At 37.9% G+C, this 21,918-nt stretch overlaps 1 protein-coding gene across 2 annotated transcripts; it reads right to left on the bottom strand.

Annotated features, from left to right (window-relative positions):
* Positions 1-213: 213 nt before the first annotated feature.
* Positions 214-21,891, bottom strand: dnai3 (dynein axonemal intermediate chain 3). 2 transcript variants are annotated; one of them, XM_044200997.1, is made up of 23 exons: positions 21,758-21,891; positions 20,652-20,728; positions 20,489-20,527; positions 17,324-17,508; positions 16,733-16,837; positions 16,079-16,207; positions 15,768-15,967; positions 15,323-15,439; positions 14,722-14,918; positions 13,898-14,016; positions 13,131-13,220; positions 12,723-12,812; positions 10,904-11,023; positions 9,713-9,786; positions 7,778-7,931; positions 6,975-7,074; positions 4,802-4,926; positions 4,317-4,377; positions 3,769-3,899; positions 3,338-3,545; positions 2,517-2,608; positions 1,971-2,084; positions 214-951 (listed from the first exon to the last, which is right to left on the bottom strand). In XM_044200997.1, exons 2-23 carry the CDS (start codon positions 20,704-20,706, stop codon positions 811-813), a joined length of 2,646 nt encoding a protein of 881 aa, XP_044056932.1. In that variant the 5' UTR covers positions 20,707-20,728; positions 21,758-21,891; the 3' UTR covers positions 214-810. The 2 variants fall into 2 exon arrangements, with proteins under 2 accessions (XP_044056932.1, XP_044056933.1); XM_044200998.1 differs by having other exon boundaries at positions 6,987-7,074.
* Positions 21,892-21,918: the final 27 nt, after the last annotated feature.

Raw genomic sequence — 21,918 nt, 5'->3', positions numbered from 1 at the left:
TCATTTGACCCATTGTTTATATAAGAATATTGATTAGTGCAGCTTTAAGAATGTGGTCCAGCCAGAATTTCTAAAATCATCTGAATGAATTACAGAAAGTTGTACATACTATTATTTTTCTCGCCTTGCCCTACTAAAACGTAGTCAGGCCTACATCCCCCTACTCCAACTTCAGATAGCTGCTGTGTGAACTGTTACCTAAATCAAGACCCGTACTGTATACATAATTTTACTGTACGAGGATCATTTCTAGGTTATGATTGGAGACTTTTTCCATGGTCTGTGGTCTGTGACTTTTAAATTCCTTCTGATTAAAACATTTCTTTATCAACAGCACATAAGATGAGCCGTACAAAATTGATTTATATACTAGAGGAGCTTTTAACAGCAACAGCAACAGATAGATATCATGAAATCAAAGAGCCAAGGTCAAGGTCAGATCCTTGAGGTATTCCAAACTGTATCCTCAGGGAGCGGTGGTGAAGAGGGCGCTAATGGATGACATTACCCAGTAACTAAATCTCAGATGGGTGGATGAAAAAAATGGTCTGAATGTTGATGGCAGAATCGATTTACAAAAATGTTCACTTTTCTCATCTTTTACATCTAAGTAGTATATAGGTCGCATTTTAATAAAAACTGTTAATATACAAGTAGTTATGACATATTGTGAAAACTGCTACAAAGATACAAACCTTTGTGTTTTTTATAAAAACAGTCAATCAGATTCATATAAAAATGATAAAAACTATGTGAAAACCTGTTTTATATAATTTATATAAAATGCAATTTGTGTATGTGTGTGTGATATCAGGTATCGTGTGTATCGGCAGTAGCTGGCCACAGGCCCAGGCCCTTCAGGATGCTTTCCTCCAGCGTCAGGTAATCATTGTATTCCTTCATGTTCACCTCTTCATTCTCCTCCAGGAATTTGACTGGCTTGTCAGGCTCCTGGGGGACAAAAACCAGAGAAGTGTTAGAGTCATAAACAATATGTAGCAAATGATAGGGCACTTTAAAACTGCTCCTTACTACAGAGCTGACAATTTCCCCTCTTTAAAGCAGAAATGTTAAGGTCATATCTAGGTAACATGTTATAAACCAAACTTTTCTTGCCTCTGAATTTTAGTGACTTGATTTTTCATTAACTAAATATTGAACATTAATTTCAAGCAAAGCTCAAATTTTAAGAGTCCTAAAATATAAATCTATTCCTGGTGAGGAAACATATTGTGGCTTCAGGAAATGCTCGACAGAACACATTGGTCTTATAATTTTATTGAAGTAAATTAGTTATAATCAGTTTGAGCAAATTCCTACATGTCTACTTTGGAAGTTGCAAATTTGCTGATGTAAAAAACATACCAATTCAAATATGGTATTTTAATCGTGCAAAATGTTTTTCTATCATCTTCTTTCACCAGAGGGGGGAGGTTTGTTACACATAACAGCATATGTGTATGAAATTACTGCAACAAAACTAAACTTCCTCTGCATTCATAACTGCCATCCAGCTTCTAACTATACTCTCCCCAGTGCCCAGGATCAAATGATGATCTGAATGAATTAAAGATGAGGGCAGAGAGAGGGAAAGAGAATAAGTGAGACAGAGTAGACAGAAACAAAGGGATGACCTACTCCAGAATTTTCCAGGGTCAACTTTGAACTGGTGTACACACTTTGAACTGGGCCAGTAAAAACCATTTGTAGGTCTCACTGTACGTTCAGAGGACTGTCCGCCAATACCAGTGAGATCAGAGCCTAGCTGAGGACACAAGGTCTCATTCAAAGCCACTTTAATGGCAAATATTGATGGTTGGGAGAGAAATCATCATGCACTAAGTCTAACTACAGTCGGCATGATGATCCAAACCAACAACCCTCCATACAAAAACTCACTTCTGTACTCTAGGTCTACTGTAATGTCCACACAAAGTTCATTCTTTCTACAGTCAGAATCCACAGCTCACCGTCTTCTTCTTGAGTTCTTCAGCTTCCTTCTGTTTTGCCCACAGTTCCTCCCTCTTCATAAAATCCTTCAGCCTGTCTTCCTCCAGCTCAAAGTATTTCTTCACACTCAAACTCTACAAACAGACAAAAGAGAAAGGCACTGGTTTGAAGTTCTAATGTATGATGTAATATACAGTATGTCTGTAGTATTTGTTTTGTTGTTTTGGTTAAATGTTGAGTTTTGTTATGTATGTGAAACAGTGTACGTCTAGAGACGCTAGACAAAATTACCAGAAAAATATTCTGACAATAAAGTGACATCAAATCAAATCACAATACAGCATTACTAGAATTCTTTATGTGGACTAGCTTAATATCAATGCAGTAAAGCAACAAAAATAAACACTAAAACTAGTGTTGGCATGCTGCAGGGCTAGATTTGTTACCTCCGTTTTTCAACCTTGGTCAAGGGTACATTATCCTTTGTTTTTGCAAAATAATAAGTTAATAGACAACTCATAATCTTCTTTGAAGTGAGTACATACGAGTTGGTTGGACTGTCTTACCTCACTCCTGGAGGGAACGTAGAGTGTCTTTGGGATTTCGAAAACACGGACCACCCCAAGGTCATCGGTCACAGTCAGGAAGTGTTGCTTGGCTGTATGTACAAAAAAATCCAGTAAATGAGCTCCATCACTCAAAAAATCTTACAACAAGGAAATTCTGATCAATTCTGTGAAAATATAAGTAAAACAGGGAGTGAGGCAACATTCTGTATCTTAGCAGTAACAGCGGCAAGAGATTACAGCAGGTACAACAGAGTTTTCAGGTGAGCAGCAGACAGTATATTTGAATGTTTTATGGCCATTATTTATTTTATTTAATCATATATTTTATTGTATTCATGTTTTAAAATGTCTTACTCCCTTTTACTCCCTATTTTATTTGTTATTGTCTTTTATCTATTGTATTGTTTTTTAATACATTTTTATCTATTTTATTGGTTTTGTTATTACATTTTCATCATATTTATTACTCGTGTGCATTAGTCTCAAATTGTTTTACTGTTTACATTTGTACTGTCTTATTATCAGCTTGTCAGTCTTCTATCAAGCACTAAATGGCACTAAGCTGTACAAAAGGTGCTATACAAATAAATAAAGTTTGACTGATTGATTGATATAGCTTTTGTAGCAGCGCACTCAAGTTTTCTGCCCAAACTGATTCACAGGCTTACCTCCATTTATTGTCATTTACATAAACATATTATTAAAATGTGATTTGGGTGTGAGACACAACAGTTAGAAACAAAAAATAGTAAAACAAGTTAATGGAGCTACACATATGCTTACTACTGTGTTGTGCACCAAAGAGGCCAAGAACTCACAGGACGCGCTCCAGGGTTTGATGCAGGTAATCTTGGCATTGGTGATGTGTGCGTGGACGTGCACAGGTTGACTGGTCTTTTCCAGCAGGTTCCACACCTCAATGCTGCCATCCTCTTTCCCAATGAAAAAAACAGCTGGTCGGGACAAGGACCAGCATCCCACAGTGCACACCTGCTCAGAGCTTGGTGACAGGATGATGGGGCCATCCTGGATAACGTAGTTTACAAGAAGTCAAATAGAGTCAGTGGATTTAAAATGCAATAAATCTGGTCTGTTTTATTATTAGTATAAATACTAATGGAATATTTTAGGATAACTTTGATATTTTGTGTTTATTATTATTTTTTCTAACTCAATCACGTATGTGGGTATAATTTTAACTTGCTGCAATGTTTTTTGCTACTGTAGTTGAAGCGACAGGTGTTGTTACCATGACTCCCTCCTTCCAGATGGCGAAGCTCCAGCCTCCTGTTGTCAAAAGAATGTCTTTGAAGAAGGGCGACCGCTGTACCATATTCACCAACCAGTGATGGATGCTAAAACAGCGGAGGGGCTTGGCACCTGGGAGGGAGGAGAGATAGGAAGAGAAGGAGCACTGTTACATTCAACAGTAATTTGCTTCCACAGAAGCAACAGGGCAATGCAATACAAGGAACGATTAACCCTCTGTGTCCTTGTAGATTTATTGACTAATTTATAACAGTGAAAACGTTCAGCATGGATGAAGACTTGACTTACAGTGATATTGCTTATTAAAATTATTTTAATAATTTGGATATTATTGTTTTTATGATTTAATCTATTACTGTCAATGGCTTCTTTTGTCTCAAGGCTTTGAGGATACTATTACTATTGTGGATAACATCAAATGGCTAAAACAAACTGCATTCTGGTCTGCTTTGGAGAATGGTCAACAGTCAGTCAATGGGCCTATGTTCCTTTAAACTCACTTTGATAATTACAAGCCAGAACACTCACTGTGCAGCCGTCCAGAGTCGTCCTTTCCCAGTTTCCAGTCAGTGTAAACAATCTCCCCATCCTGGCAGTAAAAATATACAAATTATGGAACATGTTACAAGGAAACATGGAATAAACTTGTCACATTTTCTATTTTGTCTTAGTTTTGTTAACAGTGCTATTGATAAAATGTGTTACAGATGTGCTGCTCAAGTATAACTTGAACAGTTCATTTATTTTCCTGTGATTTTGAGATGAGAAATTTCTCCTATGGAATACAGTAAAATGTGAAATATCTATCTCAACTTAAAGGCAATATTTAATTTTGTACATTATTTTCCAAGATCTGACTTTATCTTTGTTCCATTATTAATATCTGTGAGCAGAAAAACTCTTGAAGGCTCATGGTGAAAAATGATTTGGTGACTTTGGTCATCTTGGTCGAGTGTTGTGCTGAAGTAAAATACTACTTGATGTTGTTGATTTTATTGGTAGGAATATTTTACCTCTGTTCCAATATAGAGCTTAGTATTGACATCTTCCAGAGCTGTGAGTGTTTTAGCTGAGGGCACTCTGAGATGGCTGTAGTCTGGGATGACCTCTGAGCTGTCATCATTTTTATCAGCTTTCTCTGTCAGGGGAAACAGCAAGAGAGAGTGTAGGGTGTGGGGCAGAAAGTAAGGTAAGGTTAAAAGTTCAACTTTTTTTCAGCCAGTCAAGAGAGGTAGCACGGCCCTCAACAGGGACAAAAATGTTGACAATACACTGTAGAAAACTCTTTAGAAAACAATTATCTAAAAGGGAAATAAATATACATAAAATAAAAAAACATTTACAAAAAATCACAGAGCACTTGTTTTTTGCAATAGCTAACTGGCTCATGCATGGCTTTCATGCAGCTATTTTGGGTCTTGTTTGCAAAGAAGAAATGCCCAAATATGCATTTAAACAAAACAACAATAAGGGAAGAACGATGGGCAAGATTTGAAAACACTAACGACTTGTCAGGAAAGAAAGACATCTACTTTTTATTTAAAGTAAGGAAATAATAGAGATTGAACAGTGGCATTGATGCAGCCTGCTCTGTAATATGACCATGAACAAGACGACAGCAGGACAAAAGACAGGGAGGTGGGGAAGGGTACAGCTGAAGTGAATGGGTTGGTAAGATGGGATATGAGGGGAATGGGAAAGAGAAGGAGGTGGAGGTGGGGGTAAGGATTGTGGCGAAAATGGGGACAGTAAGGGAGAAGGGTGGGAGGGTTGAGATAGGCAGGACTGGTTGTGATGGAAGAGGCTTTTTCCATCACAAAAGCCCTGTCAGGGCCAGTATAGGACTATCCGTTCACACCCCCTTATCGGTCTCAGCCTCACTGTTAGATTAGCTCTTGAAGGTCAGATCAGATTACCCAATCACACATCTTCTAAATCCACATTCCCCCAGTTAAGATGTGTGTAGAGATATGAGACAGTTGATATAGCACAGCTACAGATGTAGACATTGTTTCACTTTTACCACACTGCACTGCTGTTCAACTGCTTAATCCCCACGAGGGGTTGCTCGTAAAACCTTCTACAGAAGCTACTACTGTAAGTGCAAGTGAGTCCAGCATCAGAAATGGCAAAAGGTACAGACCAAAATGCTGAGAGCGCAGAGGCAGACAGCATAGACTCAATCAATCAGTCAAACATCTTAAGTAGCACCAAAGTTTTAATCATACAGGGATTCATTAAAACCTTAATAACAGACTGCCTGAGGGCTGCTGAAAAAAAACATCAGATTTATTGCCTCAGTTAGTGAACATATTAATTCTATAACCGCCAGCCACCAAAGCTGTGATTACAGAGGCAGACCTTCAGCCAGACAAAGACAGGCCTCTTCTTGACCAGCCAGGACACACACGATCATCTTCTGGCCCTCAAGAAGCCTCAGCAGCATATTGCAAAGAGCTGACATTCAGCAAGGCTAATGCTCTTCAACTATGAAGGCCTTGTTTAGAAGTATCACTTAATAAAGTGCTATGAAACCGGAGGAGAGAAGAGGGAGACAGACAGAGAACCAAAGTACCTGAGGGCTGAGTGAACCCTGCCCCACTGATCACTGTGCTCAACCATCCAAAGCGGAATTAAAGACTCCAAGATCCTCCAAAAATAGACTTGCAGTCATGCACACACTTTTAAGAACTATCAGACATGGGATAGTTATGTTTGTAATGTTCATTATTTGATCTCCTCACTTGTTTTTAACACTGTTTTTAAAGATTCAGAATGAATTAATTGTTCACCTTCACAAAATAAGCTTTCCTCTCATCTGTGATGTTTTCAGGAGTAAAAAGAAAACTAGGACTACTCATGGAAAACCAGGCAAAATTAGTTTTACATTTTGAACTCGCAAACTGAGTTTTGCTATCACATTCTTTATCCAGGTTGCTGTGTGTGAAACTGTGACAATGACCAAACAGCCATCTCTTTCGGACAATCACTTGAGTGAGTGTGTGACTGAGTTAAACCCACTTTCATGAGGTGCTTTGTATCCAACAATAAAACCAGATAATATTTATTGTAAATTATTGTAATTCAGTAATGTGTATTTTTGTGATTGATTGTAGGAAAAGGGAGAGACGGTGGCACAGACAGAAACAAACAAACCCAGGCAGCCTCAAGGGTAAAATCCCTCACCTGTGGTCCTACCTGTATTATTACCATTACAGGTGTAGTGTTCTAGGCTGAACTTCAAAGGAGCATATTCTCCACTGGTTTCAATCTTTGGCAGGGAAACCTGACACATGACAGAGAAGAAGACAACTTTTGACATTTGAAGAACTGACAGAGACTAAACATTATTTAAAGCAAAATCACAGACTATGCTCAAGCAACTGTACACTGAAAAGCATTAAATGAGTCACATTTGAATACGTAGAAATACATACATAAATAAACATATTCACAGAGCTTTTAAAAGTTGGAAATAATGTGACATTCACATGGTGGTTTAACTTGTTAGCACTGTGGGAAATCAGCCAAACTCAAAGCCTTAGTCCTTCCTCCTTTTAAGTGTTTATTTTCAATATTTAATTTTAGTTGAAAGCTTTAGCTTACTCATGACTTTATATTAAATGCAGGTGTATTCATATATATACATAAATCCATTGTGTCAGATTTTTCAACATCAAAATTAAATTAGTCATGACAGTGGAAGGCAACATTTGTTAACATTTATTAAATGTTTTCTCAAAGCTCTATCTACAGGTAGAATCAGTGGCATTTTCTGCCAGTGTTGGTGGCTTAATGTTTTTCTACTGAACACAATGGCCATTCAGTTTGCTGTACACTATTACAATGTGTATACAGCTTAATTTTTAGATTTGGAAACTGCAGGAAAAAGTCCCAATATTAATTTCCTTTTTGTCAGTTAAAAGTTATGGTTCTACACAAATCATGAGTTTTGCGCATCCCCATTGCACCCTTGAAGCCTGCAGTACCCTGAACAGAGGTTTCCATGTCCGGTCCAGGTGTTTGAAAGTGTTGGGGACAGTGTAGGGTGTCAACTGGGTCTTCTGATCCACATTCTGCTTCCTGCCTGACGCTGACAGGCTCAACTGTTTTGATGCTCGCACATCCCAGAACATTATAGAACTGTAGAGGGAGAGGGAGACACAGACAAACAGTGTAATGAAAAATGATCATCATCCTAAAAATTAACAAAAACTTATTGATTGATACAGACTCTGTTGGAGACCCGTGTCATACTCTAATTAAAGCTACAAAAAGCAGCATCTTCTCCAAATGTTGTGACTGCCAATAACTGCAGACAGTGAGCAGTATTTTGGCATCCCTCTGTCATCTGCAACCTCTTCAACACCAATCTATGGACATTACCCAGACTTCCAAATATATATAGGGACGGCTGTGGCTTAGAGGTAGAGCGGGTCGTTCACTAATCGGAAGATCAGCTTAGTGAGCAGTTGGCACCTGCCATCAGTGTATGAATGGGCTGAATGACATGGAGTGTAAGGCGCTTTGAGCGGTCGGAAGACTAGAAAGGCACTGTACAAGTACAGTCAATTTACGATATAACAAGCAGCCTGCTAAAGTCTGATACTTCATAACTTAACTGAGTAACAGCTTCTGCAGACTTTAGTCACAAGTATAGTCCACTCCCAAACAAATAAAAACAAATTGCTCTGACAACATCTGGTATATTAGCTGAAAGGCTACAAAACTCACCACAATTACTATTTCACTGTTCAAACACAGAAAACACACACCGGAAACGTTTTACATTCTCACAGATGCTGAAATAAATCAGTATACTATATCAACAACTCTGTCACGTCTTGCTATATACATTCACACATATCAGGTCTTCAGAATATGTGAGAAGAATTCACAAAAATGTTTGTGTGTGAGCGATATGAACTGATGATTTCTAGTAAACTAGAGAGAAACACTACTAGTGGGACCTGTAATCTGGCTACAAAAGACAATACCCTCATTGACTGCACAGCTCTTAAATATCTAACTGGCACAGTACAGTGTGTTTAGCAGCGGGAGGACAAGTTAGCTTGCCCTGTGGGTTAAAGCCAGTCTAGTGTAGTCCATGTAGAACCTCCATGCATTGGCAGATGTTGGTTGTTGAGTGTCACAGCAAATGACAGTTGCCCTCACACATTAGTGGAAAGTTACTGAGTACATTTACTCAAGTACTGTACTTAGGTACAATTTTGAGGTACTCATACTTTATTTTCATTTTCTGCTACTTTATACTTCTATTCCACTACAGTTCAGAGACAAATACTGTACTTTTTACTTTTTTTTATAACTTTAGTTAAGTTACTTTGCAGATCCAGATTGATAATACAAAAATGTATTCAACAACTTTGTACTTTAAGTATATTTTGATGCAAATACTTTTGTACTTTTTACTTTTGAATGTATGACTACTTGTAACACAGGGTACAATATTTCTACACAAGGTCAGTTATGGTTATGCATGGTAGATGATAAAAGCTGCCTATGTCAGTTAAAAATAGTCAGATTTTTGCAGGACATAAGCCACCAGCCACTATGACACGCATACAGAAACATCAACAACACTGGTAAAATAGCTTACCGGTATCTACCGTGCCGACACCCCACATACATACAACTGACATGTAAATACAATCAGTCACTGATCATACTGGATTCCACAGACAGATAAAATTGAACAGTGAGGGGGAATAGTAATAAAAGGAAGATAGAGACAGATGTTCTGTACCCGGCAGTAGCTGCCAACCATACATTTTTTAAATCAGTGGAGAGGCAGACATATAAACAAACAGGCATACTTGTTAAGTCAAAATCTGTCGTATATCACTCGGTTATATTTACTACAAGCTGACAGCATTTCATAAATTTTTCTGTATAAGACCTACCAGTCAGGGGAGCAGGTGACAACCTGGACAGAAATGTTATACTTGTTCTCTACTGGTAAGCCTGTCCTGGTCACCTAATCAGAGAGAGGGAGTCACAAAATCAACAAATTTCTGTCAAGCTTTGTATTGTAAAGAGCTGATAGTAGTGAACAAGGTTCCTGAAGATATATGGGAGGTTAATGTGCCCCCGGGGGCATTTTGATGATTGCCTTATTTTATTTATCCAGATGAGTGCCAGTTTTCAACAGTGATTTATTACAGTTGGCTATATAGACACAAGGGATAGGCACCAGTGGGAAACCAGAAATATAATTTACTCATTGTTTCATGAAGAAGACTTTAGAAACACTAAGCAACAAGCTTAGGTTCTGTGGACTGTAAAATATTACTGAATCTGTGTGAGGCCATAGTTGCTTTCACATTTATTATTGCACTTCTTTGTACTGGGTTACAGACCAAACACCTTATGCTGGGCCACTATTAGTAGACAAAGGCTGGAGGCAGACACTGTTTTCTACAGGTGTTAGGAACAGGAAAGTCTGTCAGTACAAGTACAATAAAACAATATGCAATCGTTTGTGGTTGTGGAGTTCATGTTCTGCAATTAGTTATGACCAACTGTGTTTTTTCATTATTTTGTTTTCTCCAACAGCATCAACCTTCTATACCTTCCTGTTGAATCTTGAAATTCCTATCATCATACCCTCAATGTTGCAGTCTAACCTTCACAGCCTTTTCTCTGCCGTGACTACTCCACTATTGCCTTACCTCCTGTTAATCTTGTTTACATTCAAGTGGCTTTTAACATTAGTCAGATAAAAACTCTGTCAATATTCCAAAACTAGATACAGAAATCATTAGAGCAATAAGAAACCTGAACCTTTAAGTGTTTAATGTTTTATTATCAATTTGAGACTTAGGTGTGAAGGATTCAAATGTACTCTAGTTGCCTCCAGTATTTTGGAAACTATGCAACAGTGTTTACATTAGATATGATAAAAGAAGCTTGAGAAGAAGAAAACATTGAAGAATGTTTTGTTGAAAGCACTGCTGTGTAGTCACACAAAACACCTACCTAATGCACTCCTAATGGAAAACATCAAGAAATAACTCTCTACGTGATCAGTGTTCTGCCTATTTGATCTGCAGTTGTTACTCCTTTCAACCCCTCTGCCATTCAGCTCCGTGTACCTCAAATGTTGGTGGCAGCCACTGGACATCAGTAATTGGTGCTTTGTGGCTGCTCTCTAAGGCAGACACAGCACAGAAGCGCACGACAGGAGTCTGATTCTCTTTATTGTCATCGAGGTCCTGGTGGGAGGTCAGACACAAAAGGCACAGCATGTACAGTGAGCTCTGACAACTCAATCTTTATACAGTGGTGAACAGCCATCCTGAAATGGTCCAGCAGGATATTCAAATATAGTATGCGTAACAAATTATATATAATGCAACACAAAACTCCAAAAACTGTGCCTACAGTATCACTGTATCATGATAGTGCTGCTCTCATGTGGAATGAAAATCCAAATAACACACCATTGTTAATAACAATATGGATTATGGCGCACTTATTGCAATACTAGATATTAAACCTGGCAACAAGTATAATAACAGCTCAACATGTACCAAACCCAAAACTTCTGCAATGCTGATTGTGACACAAGTTTGCACGTCAAACATAATTTTATCTTTCTCTGCTTTTTATTAAAGTTAGATCACTGGTTTAAAACATCTACTCATACTGCTACAGGCTAACTCTGAGTGTGCATACATCTGCTTGTTTGATTGTGCAGTGCAGTTGGATTTAAATTTTGTCAACAGAACACAAATCTATACAGGAGGATTTTAATTCTTCATTTATCTGATAAGCTAGCAACAGATGCTGGTGTAGCACAGCTTTCACAGCACTCAACATGGAAATAAAGCCTTTTAGCAGATACAACTGCCATTGTTTACACTGCAAACACAACAGAGGGCAGAGATCTGATTTGCTTGTGTGTTATCTTCTATGGGGGACAAACTATGGTGGAAGATGGAAGGCTTGTGTAACAGCTGGAGTATGTGAGCTGATGCTGTTGACTCTGGGGAATGAAGAGCAAACAAGCACAAAGAGAATAGAGGGAGGTGCGGACGGTGGGAGAGGGGAAAGCAAAAGAGATGGAAGTAGTGAGGACAGGGATGGAGACAGCTGTTCCACTGTAGAGGCAATAAAAACACACAAAGCAAATGGAGACTAGATGATGGGGGCATATATGTCTATTTAAATACAGCAGGCGAGTGGAAGATGTCTGTGGAGATCAGGCTTTAAGGGACAGAACTGGTTTAATATTTGGTGTCAGGATTTCTCAACAGGCTACGGTGGATTTAATGTACTTGCTATTTTGTGGCTTTAAATCTGAGCCCTGGTTTTTGTCACGTATCATTACCTCTCTCTTCCCCATCCTTTCCTTTATTACTCTACATAATACCATGTAAACAGGGCAGATATGCCATTTACTATGATGTTAAGCCAAAAGAGAAAACCTCTTTGAAGTTTGTTTAATTCAATTAGATAAGTTAAGTCTGACTGGGGTGTTTGTATGAGGCCTAATAGGCTGCTTTCGTTTAGCAGTGGGGTCAATGAATGATATAAACTTGTTTTGAGATTTACTCCAGGCATTAGTACATTTGTGGAACTAGTTTTGACAGCTGTGGCTGGCTTGAAAAGGACCATTAGGTTACTGCATTCCCATCTAATGAAAGGGTGAGGATGAGGAGAGAACTCAGTAGTCAACGTATCATCATCTCACTCTGTCATACAGCACCACTGAAGAGTACTGCCTGTCTTTAACAGCAAAAATATGCTGCATGTTTTGATAAACTGAGGACCCATACTTGAATAAACCAAGCTGACATCATCATAAGCCAAAGAATTACGGTAACTGATACCACATGTAATACACCAACAGATACAGAACACCATATATTATTGTATCAACATTGTGCACATTAGAGACAGGATACTTACGAATGTGTCAGTGTTGACAGAGACCTTTTTACCACCAGGCTGTGTTCCCTGTAAGTGTGTGACGTAAGCAGAAATGTCCCACAACACAACCTGAGACAACAGCAACACAAAATCAGTTACTGGAGATCAACATCTGAGCTGGGTGCAAAATATACTTCCTCATGTAAAAAACACTCAGAAATATGATCAAATGTTGATTAAAAACAGAATGGGAACAGAAACAATACGTGAGAACTCTACAGGATATGACTAACATGACTAAAGGTATATTTGATAAATCACATTTATCTCTCGTCATTTTTCCTTACAATAAAAAGAAAGGGATGGGAAAGTGGAGGTACAAAAGCTACTATGAGGCAGAAAAGGCAGCAGATGCAGCAAAGCAGAGATGCAGAACAGAGTCAGCACCTGGCCATTTATGCAGCCGCCAACAATAATATTTGGATCAGAGGGGCAGAACTCAAAGGCAAAAATGTCATCTGGGCACTCCAGCAGCAACTGCAAACAACACAGAAAACCCACATACACAGGGCAGAAATATTATATTTCAAAGTAGACATTTCCATGTATTGGGTGCTTGCCATCCCAAGTATTTATTTATTCTAGTCTCTCCATACAAAGTTCAGCTTTTAATCCACAAAACCAGATGCATACAGTAGATTCCATTTCATCAGGCATAAGTGGAAAAAAAGACCCAGGAGGGGCAGGATGGTATTACAGAGAAGTCATTTTTCAGCATCATGCTGGAGTTTAAATTAACAGCAAGACTGTACTACAGCACTTTACTCCCCACACTAAATAAATATATTTATCCATTATATAATGTCTCTGGTTTCCCTTTGCCACTTTGATCACTGCTCCAGCAGACAGTGAAACCAAAGCATGACACATGCACCAGTGAAGGCATACATCATCCAGATCTCATATTACTTTTGAGTGATTTAGCAGCTCAGTTTTATTGATTGAGAGCCTGGGTCAAATCGATAGAGCCTATCAAATTTTGCTAAAGCAAATAATGGCCTTGAATGACAGCACAAAGCAAATCCTTCCAGCCATTTCTTATCAAAGTGTGTCTCAAACAGATATGGGAGAGAGAAATTCTGTCTTTTCAATTTCTTTTCCAACTTACACTCTCCACGTTCACTCAGAAGGTCCCTCTCATATACTTTCCATACCTGGGGATTAGAGGGGTCGGAGAAGCTATAGAAGAGAATGAAAGAAGGTCTGACGACAAACGTTGTGGACTCGTTCAACCGCTCCTCCTTTTTCTCTGTCAAAGCCACAGCTATCACACCTACCACATCAAAAACACATCATACAATGTATGAACTACACAGCGGCAAAAAATAGATGTTAAATATGTTTACCAAGTATTTTTAACTGAGAAATCGGTGGCTCAACTCTGATCCCTTCTTTGAATAACATATTTACTGTACGTACTGATCACATGTTTTTGCACTGATATTATTCTGGGTCTTGCCTACTCTATGGGTGATGACAGCTGGGCAACATTACAAAGCAGTATTGAAGAACAATAATGCTTTTAGATGAGGATTTGAAATTCTGATACTTGTCAGTGAGAGTGAGATTACACAGAGAAAGAATATCACTTATTTTTGTTATATTTATTGCCAGCATTGTCCATCAAAACTATCCTTGTTAGCACTTTCCAACCAAATGCTATTATAGACATTGCTGAACATTGAACATCTGCTGAACATTGCACCCTCCCCAAGTCACACAAGGTATCAACATTTGTTTTCATTTGCTGAAAATGTCTTCAAGGACACTAACTAAAGTAATCTGAACCAAATAACTGACAGAAAATTATGCATGCGGACGATGACCTTTAAGTATTGAGGGATTAAGTCTTTTGGTCAATATTATAATAATAATATTTCAATATATAATACAATACAACACAGGAATTTGATAATATATTTCCACTGTTCAAATTTGGTAGAAAAATCTGTTCCCTGACTGTAATTCTGTACTTTACCGTAGATGGTAGGGTGCCAATTAATGCTGCTGATTTTCTTGTCCTTCGTGTACTTCTGGTCTGTGAAGGCCTGATAAAGCATCAAACCTTCGGAAACCTTCCCAGAATAGTCACCGTCTTCAGCTGCTGTCCCCAAAGCCTTCCAGTCATCAAAGAACACATTCATGATCTCTTCCTGCTGAAGGGCTTGCAAAACCCTGAAAAAAATACAACATTTTTAGGTAAAACTTCTAGTGGAAACACTTTTATAAAAGTGTGCATAATTTTTCATTTTCTTCCATCATATCTCTCTATAACTACAGTACAAAGTTTTGTAATACTCCAGATGTTCTCTTCTCTCTTACCTGGATACAAAGGAAGGCTGGGGGTGTGGGAAAGTGAAAGATTACAATGTATTATTGAAACTTTTGCTTAAAACCCAAAGTCTGGGCTGTGAAGGCAACTATAACAACACAAAATATAATACACTGGGGGAAGGTGAAGGTGTCCTAAAAGTATTCCTTTTGAATATTCTGATGGTCCTACAGTGGTAATAATGACTATCAGTCTTGCTATACAGTATAGGAAGCAAAACATGAATTACAAGAATATTTCATATTACCTGGGGGTCACTGATTTACAAAAATTCTTCAGACTGTCAGATTGGAGGATGTTGTCTTTTTCTTCATCACTTAACTCTCTTGGCATGTACTGGGTAAAGATATTCCTCTGAACCTTCCTGTAAAGTGAGCAGAAAAAAAATATTGTTGTTAAAATTAATTGTGGCGGTGGAGAAAATATAAAACAATAAAGAGAGAAAAATGTTATATGGTGAATGCTACTTCATGAATATGTCCATAATATACGTCCATATAATCTGCATCACCTAAGTATAGGGCACATAGGCATGAATTGCAGAAAAATACTTGTCTCACAAAGGGATTTAATATTGCATTCAGTGTTAAAATCTTATTTTCTTAATGCATTGAAACAGGTGTTGGCAGAACCCTGTAAGTGCCCCCCTTGTAGAACAATTGCATTTTATGTGTAGTGATTTGCTGGCATACCACTGTGTCTGAGCACTGCTGCTCTGCAGTCTGGGAACAGCCTGTATCCCGCAGTCCCTCTGCATCTGTATGATGCTGAATCTGCTGTCTTGATAGGAAACACACTCTAGGTAGCCACCCTTAGCATCTGCAGTGCTGCGGTCGGAAAAACAGACTGGTACCCCAAACTTCCTCCGCACTCTGGAGAACTTGTACCACAGCTGATGACAAAAAGGAGACAGAATAGAGAGGTGTAATGTAAGGACAAGGGTGAATGAGAAAAATTCTGATTTTATATGCATATTTAATTTGTTTTTTATATACTGCAGTACCTTTTCTCTGGTCTCTTTGATAGACTCTTCGTCTATTTCCTTCTCACTGCCAAGAGATATCCATTGCCTTGGTTTTGGGATTTTATTGACTTCATTCTCAAGCACTTCTGGTGTCTCAGGCTCTGGGAGCTACAGAGCACAATCACAAGAACATACAGTATAAAGAACAGGAATTTTTTTTTTGATAAACTTGAAATCTTCCCACATAGTTACACTTGTCACAAAATGTTTGAGCTAGAGCAAGATAGTGAAGTAGTTTGAGAAGTCTTACTTTAACTGGAAATATGCCAACTAGCAAAGCCAAATGGGGGTTCCAAATGTATGACCTCTGATACCAGCCATTACTGTTAGTGATAAGGGATAAAACAGTGTACATACCTCCAATATAAAAGGAAAGTAAATAATAGAAAACATTCCTGTCTACAAAACTGTTTACCAGAATAAAATTGAAATAAAATATTGGCCCCCGCATTGGTGCTAATATGTTCATGCTAAATGATTAAGGCATTTATCCTCATAACTAGGAAAATGAAAATGAAAAACCTACTGCACCACTTTTCAAACACCAAGTAGTGGGTAGGGTATTAGTAAGAACAAAAGCAATTTAGGAAACAGTGAACTTTGTTACAATAACCAAAACTACTGTCTGCTTACGTTGAGGATTTTGTCCTTAGCTTCTGGTGTCAGAACCAGGTAGAAGCTCTGATCATAGGTGAAGTCCCTGTCAAAAACCAGCAAGATCTCATCCTCTGGATAGTCCTGTCAGATAAAAGATTCAGCTATTTTTATGACAGCGTATCTTTAGAAATAATTAACGTGGTGTATTTGTGTTTATTCTGGCAACCACAAGGAAACCTATTATAGCAGGAATTTGGTCGAGACAGTGGACGATGGAATGATTGATAGAATGGATTTCAGACATGAAGACCGACGTGGTGGGGTTTAGAAACACAGAAAAAGACAGACAACCACACACACATCACCAAAGAACAGATAAGTCTGTAGTCCTTAGGACTCTCTCTGGTCTCATTAGAGTAATGTATTGTAGTAGAAGGGGCATGAAAGCATAAAGTAAAAGTGGTGGTTACCATGTATTTAATCTAGATCAGAGACAGAGGGAAAATTAGGTAAAATTGCACTGGTTACTGGTCTGTTCCCACAGCCCTTTAACTTGGGTACTGTGTATCATCACAGTGTCTTGGGGGTATTGTCTGAGTGATCTGTATGACAATGGATCAGCCTCACCAGCACAATCTGCTTCACAGGGCTGAAATCGGACACTGCGGCTCTTGTCTTAATGTCCTGTATGATGTCGTCTTTTTTCAGCAGCTTGTAAGGGCTTTCCCCTGTGACGTCCTCATCTGTGCGGCAACCAAAGAGCTCCTGGGTGGCTGATGTCAAGACCATGGGGAAGATATCATCAGGATGACCTTGGGGAGAGAGTTCACAATCAGTGGAGACAAGAAAGATGGTAGGCATCTTGTTTTGGATTTTATTAGTTTTGGGGCAAAGCACTCAATAATAGCATCATTTGTTTGTCAGTTGGGTCCCTTTTCAAGATGTTAAAGGTACTCCCATTTCAAAACAGTTTTTATCACTAGGGCTAGAGATGTTCTGAAACTTTTTTCTTTTATAAATACAAGATCAACAAATAAAAGTCTACCATGAGAATAATTACACATGTTGATCTAAAAAAAATAGATTGTAACAGCTAATCTAATAGCAAGAAGCCCTATATCAAAACAATGTAAACAAACACACGCTGGTGAATTTAACCAGAAACATAGTGTGTATTCATATCTTCTTCATAGGCCTCATAAAGTCAATCATTACGATCATTCTGAAATCATAAGTCTAGGTGTTCTTGTCAGATGCCAGAAGATTTGATGTTGATGGTGTTGACAATGATAATAATGAGCTGTGTTACATGTTTAAATGTCTGTGTGTTCTGCCTATCCTGTAGACTGTACAAAACAAATTGCTGTCATCATCTGTGCATCAAAAAAATATCTTCCTGAAATGAAATGTACAAATATCACGCGAAAATAATCCTTTACAGCTGGAGGTAGCAAAATAGAGCTGTTAAAACAAAGATATAAATGGTTTATGTCTGATTATATCCTGCATATAAAATCTGTGTTTTTTTCTATCTTCAACAGTTTTATATGAATGGAGAAAAAACAAGAGGTTTAGAAACATAAACAATATACAGTGTGAATAGCTTGTTTGCAGATTAGGTACTGAACAGTAAAGAGAACAAAAACAATTATATATACTACGGAGCGAGACAGGACTGACAGACATACGGGAATGCACTACAGAAAGCAGAAATGTAATTTGTAGAAATAGATGAAACAGTGCTGAAAAACGAGACACAAGCATGATGAGTAGGAATGTAGAGATACCACAACTAAGAGCCTAAACCTTACTTATCAAGTGATATTCACACAATAGACAGGCTTTAAAGTCACTATTGCCTATGGACTTTGACATAGATTCTTGCCCCTACTTTTCTGATCAAACGCACAACAATACCTCTGATCCTTCACCTGCCCCTCCCTGCAGGGTGGACCACCCTACAAAATCACAGGATGAAATGCAATCCTTGTGAATGGCCTACACATAATGTCCAAACGCTTGCTGCTGTATTACATGTACTATACCGGCATGTGAGAGGCAGATCAATTATGCATGAATTCGAGACATAAACTGCTTAGTTACAGTCATCTAACCAGGATTGTTACTATATAAAACTGCAGTACTGCACCATCACCACAGCAAAGTTTTTCTAATAAACATAATCTATGTAGACTCCTCCATATCTAAGGCCAGGCTCAGTCCAGGGCACACTACAGTAAACAGGGCTGTGCATAATGATAGTTTTCATCCTGCTTGCGGTCTCTCTCTTCAAAGTCTTTTGCCAAGGTTGCTGAGGGGACCCTGGGAATGCCAAAGTACAGCTTAAGTAACCACTTCCCAGCTGGGTGTGTCAACCTTTCCCACTCACACCACTTAGGCCTCATGCCAAATCATTGTAGTGGAAACTCACACCCCTCATTTCACAGAGTTATGTGTCAACTATGGCATTTGTATTCATGGGAAATATTTGCTTGAGTGACATAGAGTGTGATGTGCAATGTTTCATAACCCTAAAGAATGCAATTAAACTGCACTTGTAGGCTGCGCTGAAGAGATATTTTAAATTTGTCGGGCCTCCTTCCTCTTGCATAATCCACTCAAAGTTAGCATTTTTCGACTACACACTGTAAGATATTTATACTATACCACAGTACATTGTAACTATGGCTGTTTGTTTTATGTTGCTACTAGAGAAGAATTTAAGCCTGAAAAATAGGCGTTTATCAGCTGATAAGATTACATATCACTTATATAATCAATGTCCTTGAGAAACCTGTTCATGAGTTGCATTTATATTTGTGTCAGTGGGCCACCATATAGTCACACGATGGGGACAAAAAAATTGGTCCTCACAATGTTAACCATTACATTTTAGGGCCAGGGTTAGATCAAGATTAGGGTAAATCTATTTAAGATGTGTTCATTTAGGAGATCTAACAAACGTGCACTTATATTGATGGGTGTATAAGTTGAAAATGGGCAAAATTAATGAATAAATGTACAAAACAGAGTCAATCTGAATGAGGACTCTTAACACCATTACTTTAAACTCCCACAACAGCCAATGACGAAATGTCTATAGTAAGATACACTGTTCGTGACCAAAACCATGGTATGTTGACAGTAAACCAGACCATGACAATGGGGAACCACAGCTGAATAAAGATCATATCAGAAGAATGCATATCGTTTATCCAACTCCTCAAAGACATCTATGATTATTAGTTTCAAGCAGCCATGCTTGTTGCATCTCTACTTCAAAGTAAGACAGTTCTTGTGATTTAGGTGTCCTACATTATCTAAGTCCAATTTGGATAAATGGTACATAACTTTCATTAAAATGACCCTACCCTTTCAAATAAATCAAGGTAATCAAATACATATGGAATCTATCATCAAGTTAAAATTAGAAATGTATAAAACTAAATATAACACTTAAAGTTCTTGAGTGTACTGTATTCAAAGGCCATGTAAGCTTTACGAGACTTCTAGTTAATATAATTTAAGATTATTAAAATTTGCTTCAGGACCTGCAGACTACCTAATACAAACCAGTTGTTTACTTTTAGATAGCTGCATCTATGCTGAGTATAGCCAAATCCAAGCTCAGTTTAGCCATCACAGTTACTAAAAGTGTTTTCCTATTTTTTCAAGTTGACATGACTGTGAATGCACTAAGCTCAAAGTAAATACCTTTTTAATTGTCTCTTCTACATCATAGTTTAGGATGGGTAAATAAATAAGTAAAAAAGGTGAATAATTTTCTCTTACCAGGCTTTTCCACTGGTGCAGGTGACTGAATCTTTTTACCTAAAAGGGAAGTAACAGTCACCATTTTATTTACTGCGTGTGTCTCCATTTGATCTTCCTTAGATAAACATGCATGCATTTACACACATTAACACTATACTAGTATTCAGACACTCAGCTTTACCTTTCCCCTTGCTGCCTGCACTGCTTGTTGCACTTTTTGCGCTCTTAGGTGGCATCCTTGCTCTTAGGATAGCTTCACTAATGAGAAAGAGGTTACATACAAAGTCTCTGAAAACAACATATGGTGTTACAATTCTCCTAGTAAAAAACCAAACTGCATATTTTTTATCTATACACATGTTTATTTATACTACACACAGTAACAGAGCATTGTCTTGCTAAAGTGCCTGAAAAATCATTATCAACTCAAGTGGCGACATCTTGTGGAGGATAAGAGAATTCATTCAGAAGTCATTTTTGCATTGCCTTGTAAGAAGGCCCCTAGAATAAGAGAAGCCTATCTAAATTTACTTTATCTGTAAAAACAAAATTAAGCCATGTCCTCAGGCTGACTTACATTTTTATGGTGTACTTCAGTTTATACTTGCTACGGTTATAACCAATGATATAGAGTGTGGAAGGAAGTATTCAGGAATCCAAGTCTTTTTTATTCTTCTGTTTATAATATTTTATTCCATTTTAGCTTATTTTCTATTTTGTTCTAACGTTTTTAAAGCCTATATAAAGATTTGTCTTTTTTATATTTGTCTTTTTTATATTACCTAGTGTTTCTTCTATATTTCTTATCTTATATCGTTTCTTAATGTCTTTGTCTTATGTAAAGCACTTTGAATTACCTTGTTGATGAAAAGTGATATACAAATAAACTTTCCTTGCCCAAAGTATCAAAAGCAATATATATATATATATATATTAATTGGGTAAATTCATCTATGAAGGCATCATGTTTTATAACATATTTTGGGTGACAATTTGTAAATAGAAACTATAGCTGTAAAAACCTCACAATAAGAAGACGTTAGAATAACGTTAGCTTATGTTTATTTAGCAGAATTTACTTGCTAGCTAACTAGAAGAGGTAAGCTAGCGTTAACAGTAATGAAAAAGACACTGTGGCTAAAGAGATCTAGGGATACAGTTTGTTTATTACAAGTCAGTTTCGTCGAAGGTGCTGCTATTTGCAGTTAACGATAACGTAAATTCCACTAGAGATGCAGCTACTAAACGTTACAGCTTTAGTTTATAGACGAATAAATAAAAGTTTACCGGTAGTTAAGCCGTAGTAGTTAGCTTGAAATCCTCTCACACTTTTTTCTCGTCACTCATCAGTAGGACTGTTTGGTTGCCAGGGGTTACAGGAGTGGAAAAAATATTGACTGACAGATCCAAAAGCCAATCAGGTCCCAGCAGTGAAATGACGTTACATC

Source organism: Siniperca chuatsi, linkage group LG6, assembly GCF_020085105.1.
Source record: "Siniperca chuatsi isolate FFG_IHB_CAS linkage group LG6, ASM2008510v1, whole genome shotgun sequence".
NCBI lineage: Eukaryota > Metazoa > Chordata > Actinopteri > Centrarchiformes > Sinipercidae > Siniperca > Siniperca chuatsi.
Note: the sequence above shows the minus strand (reverse complement) of the source record. Positions and strands in the feature narration are given on the sequence as shown.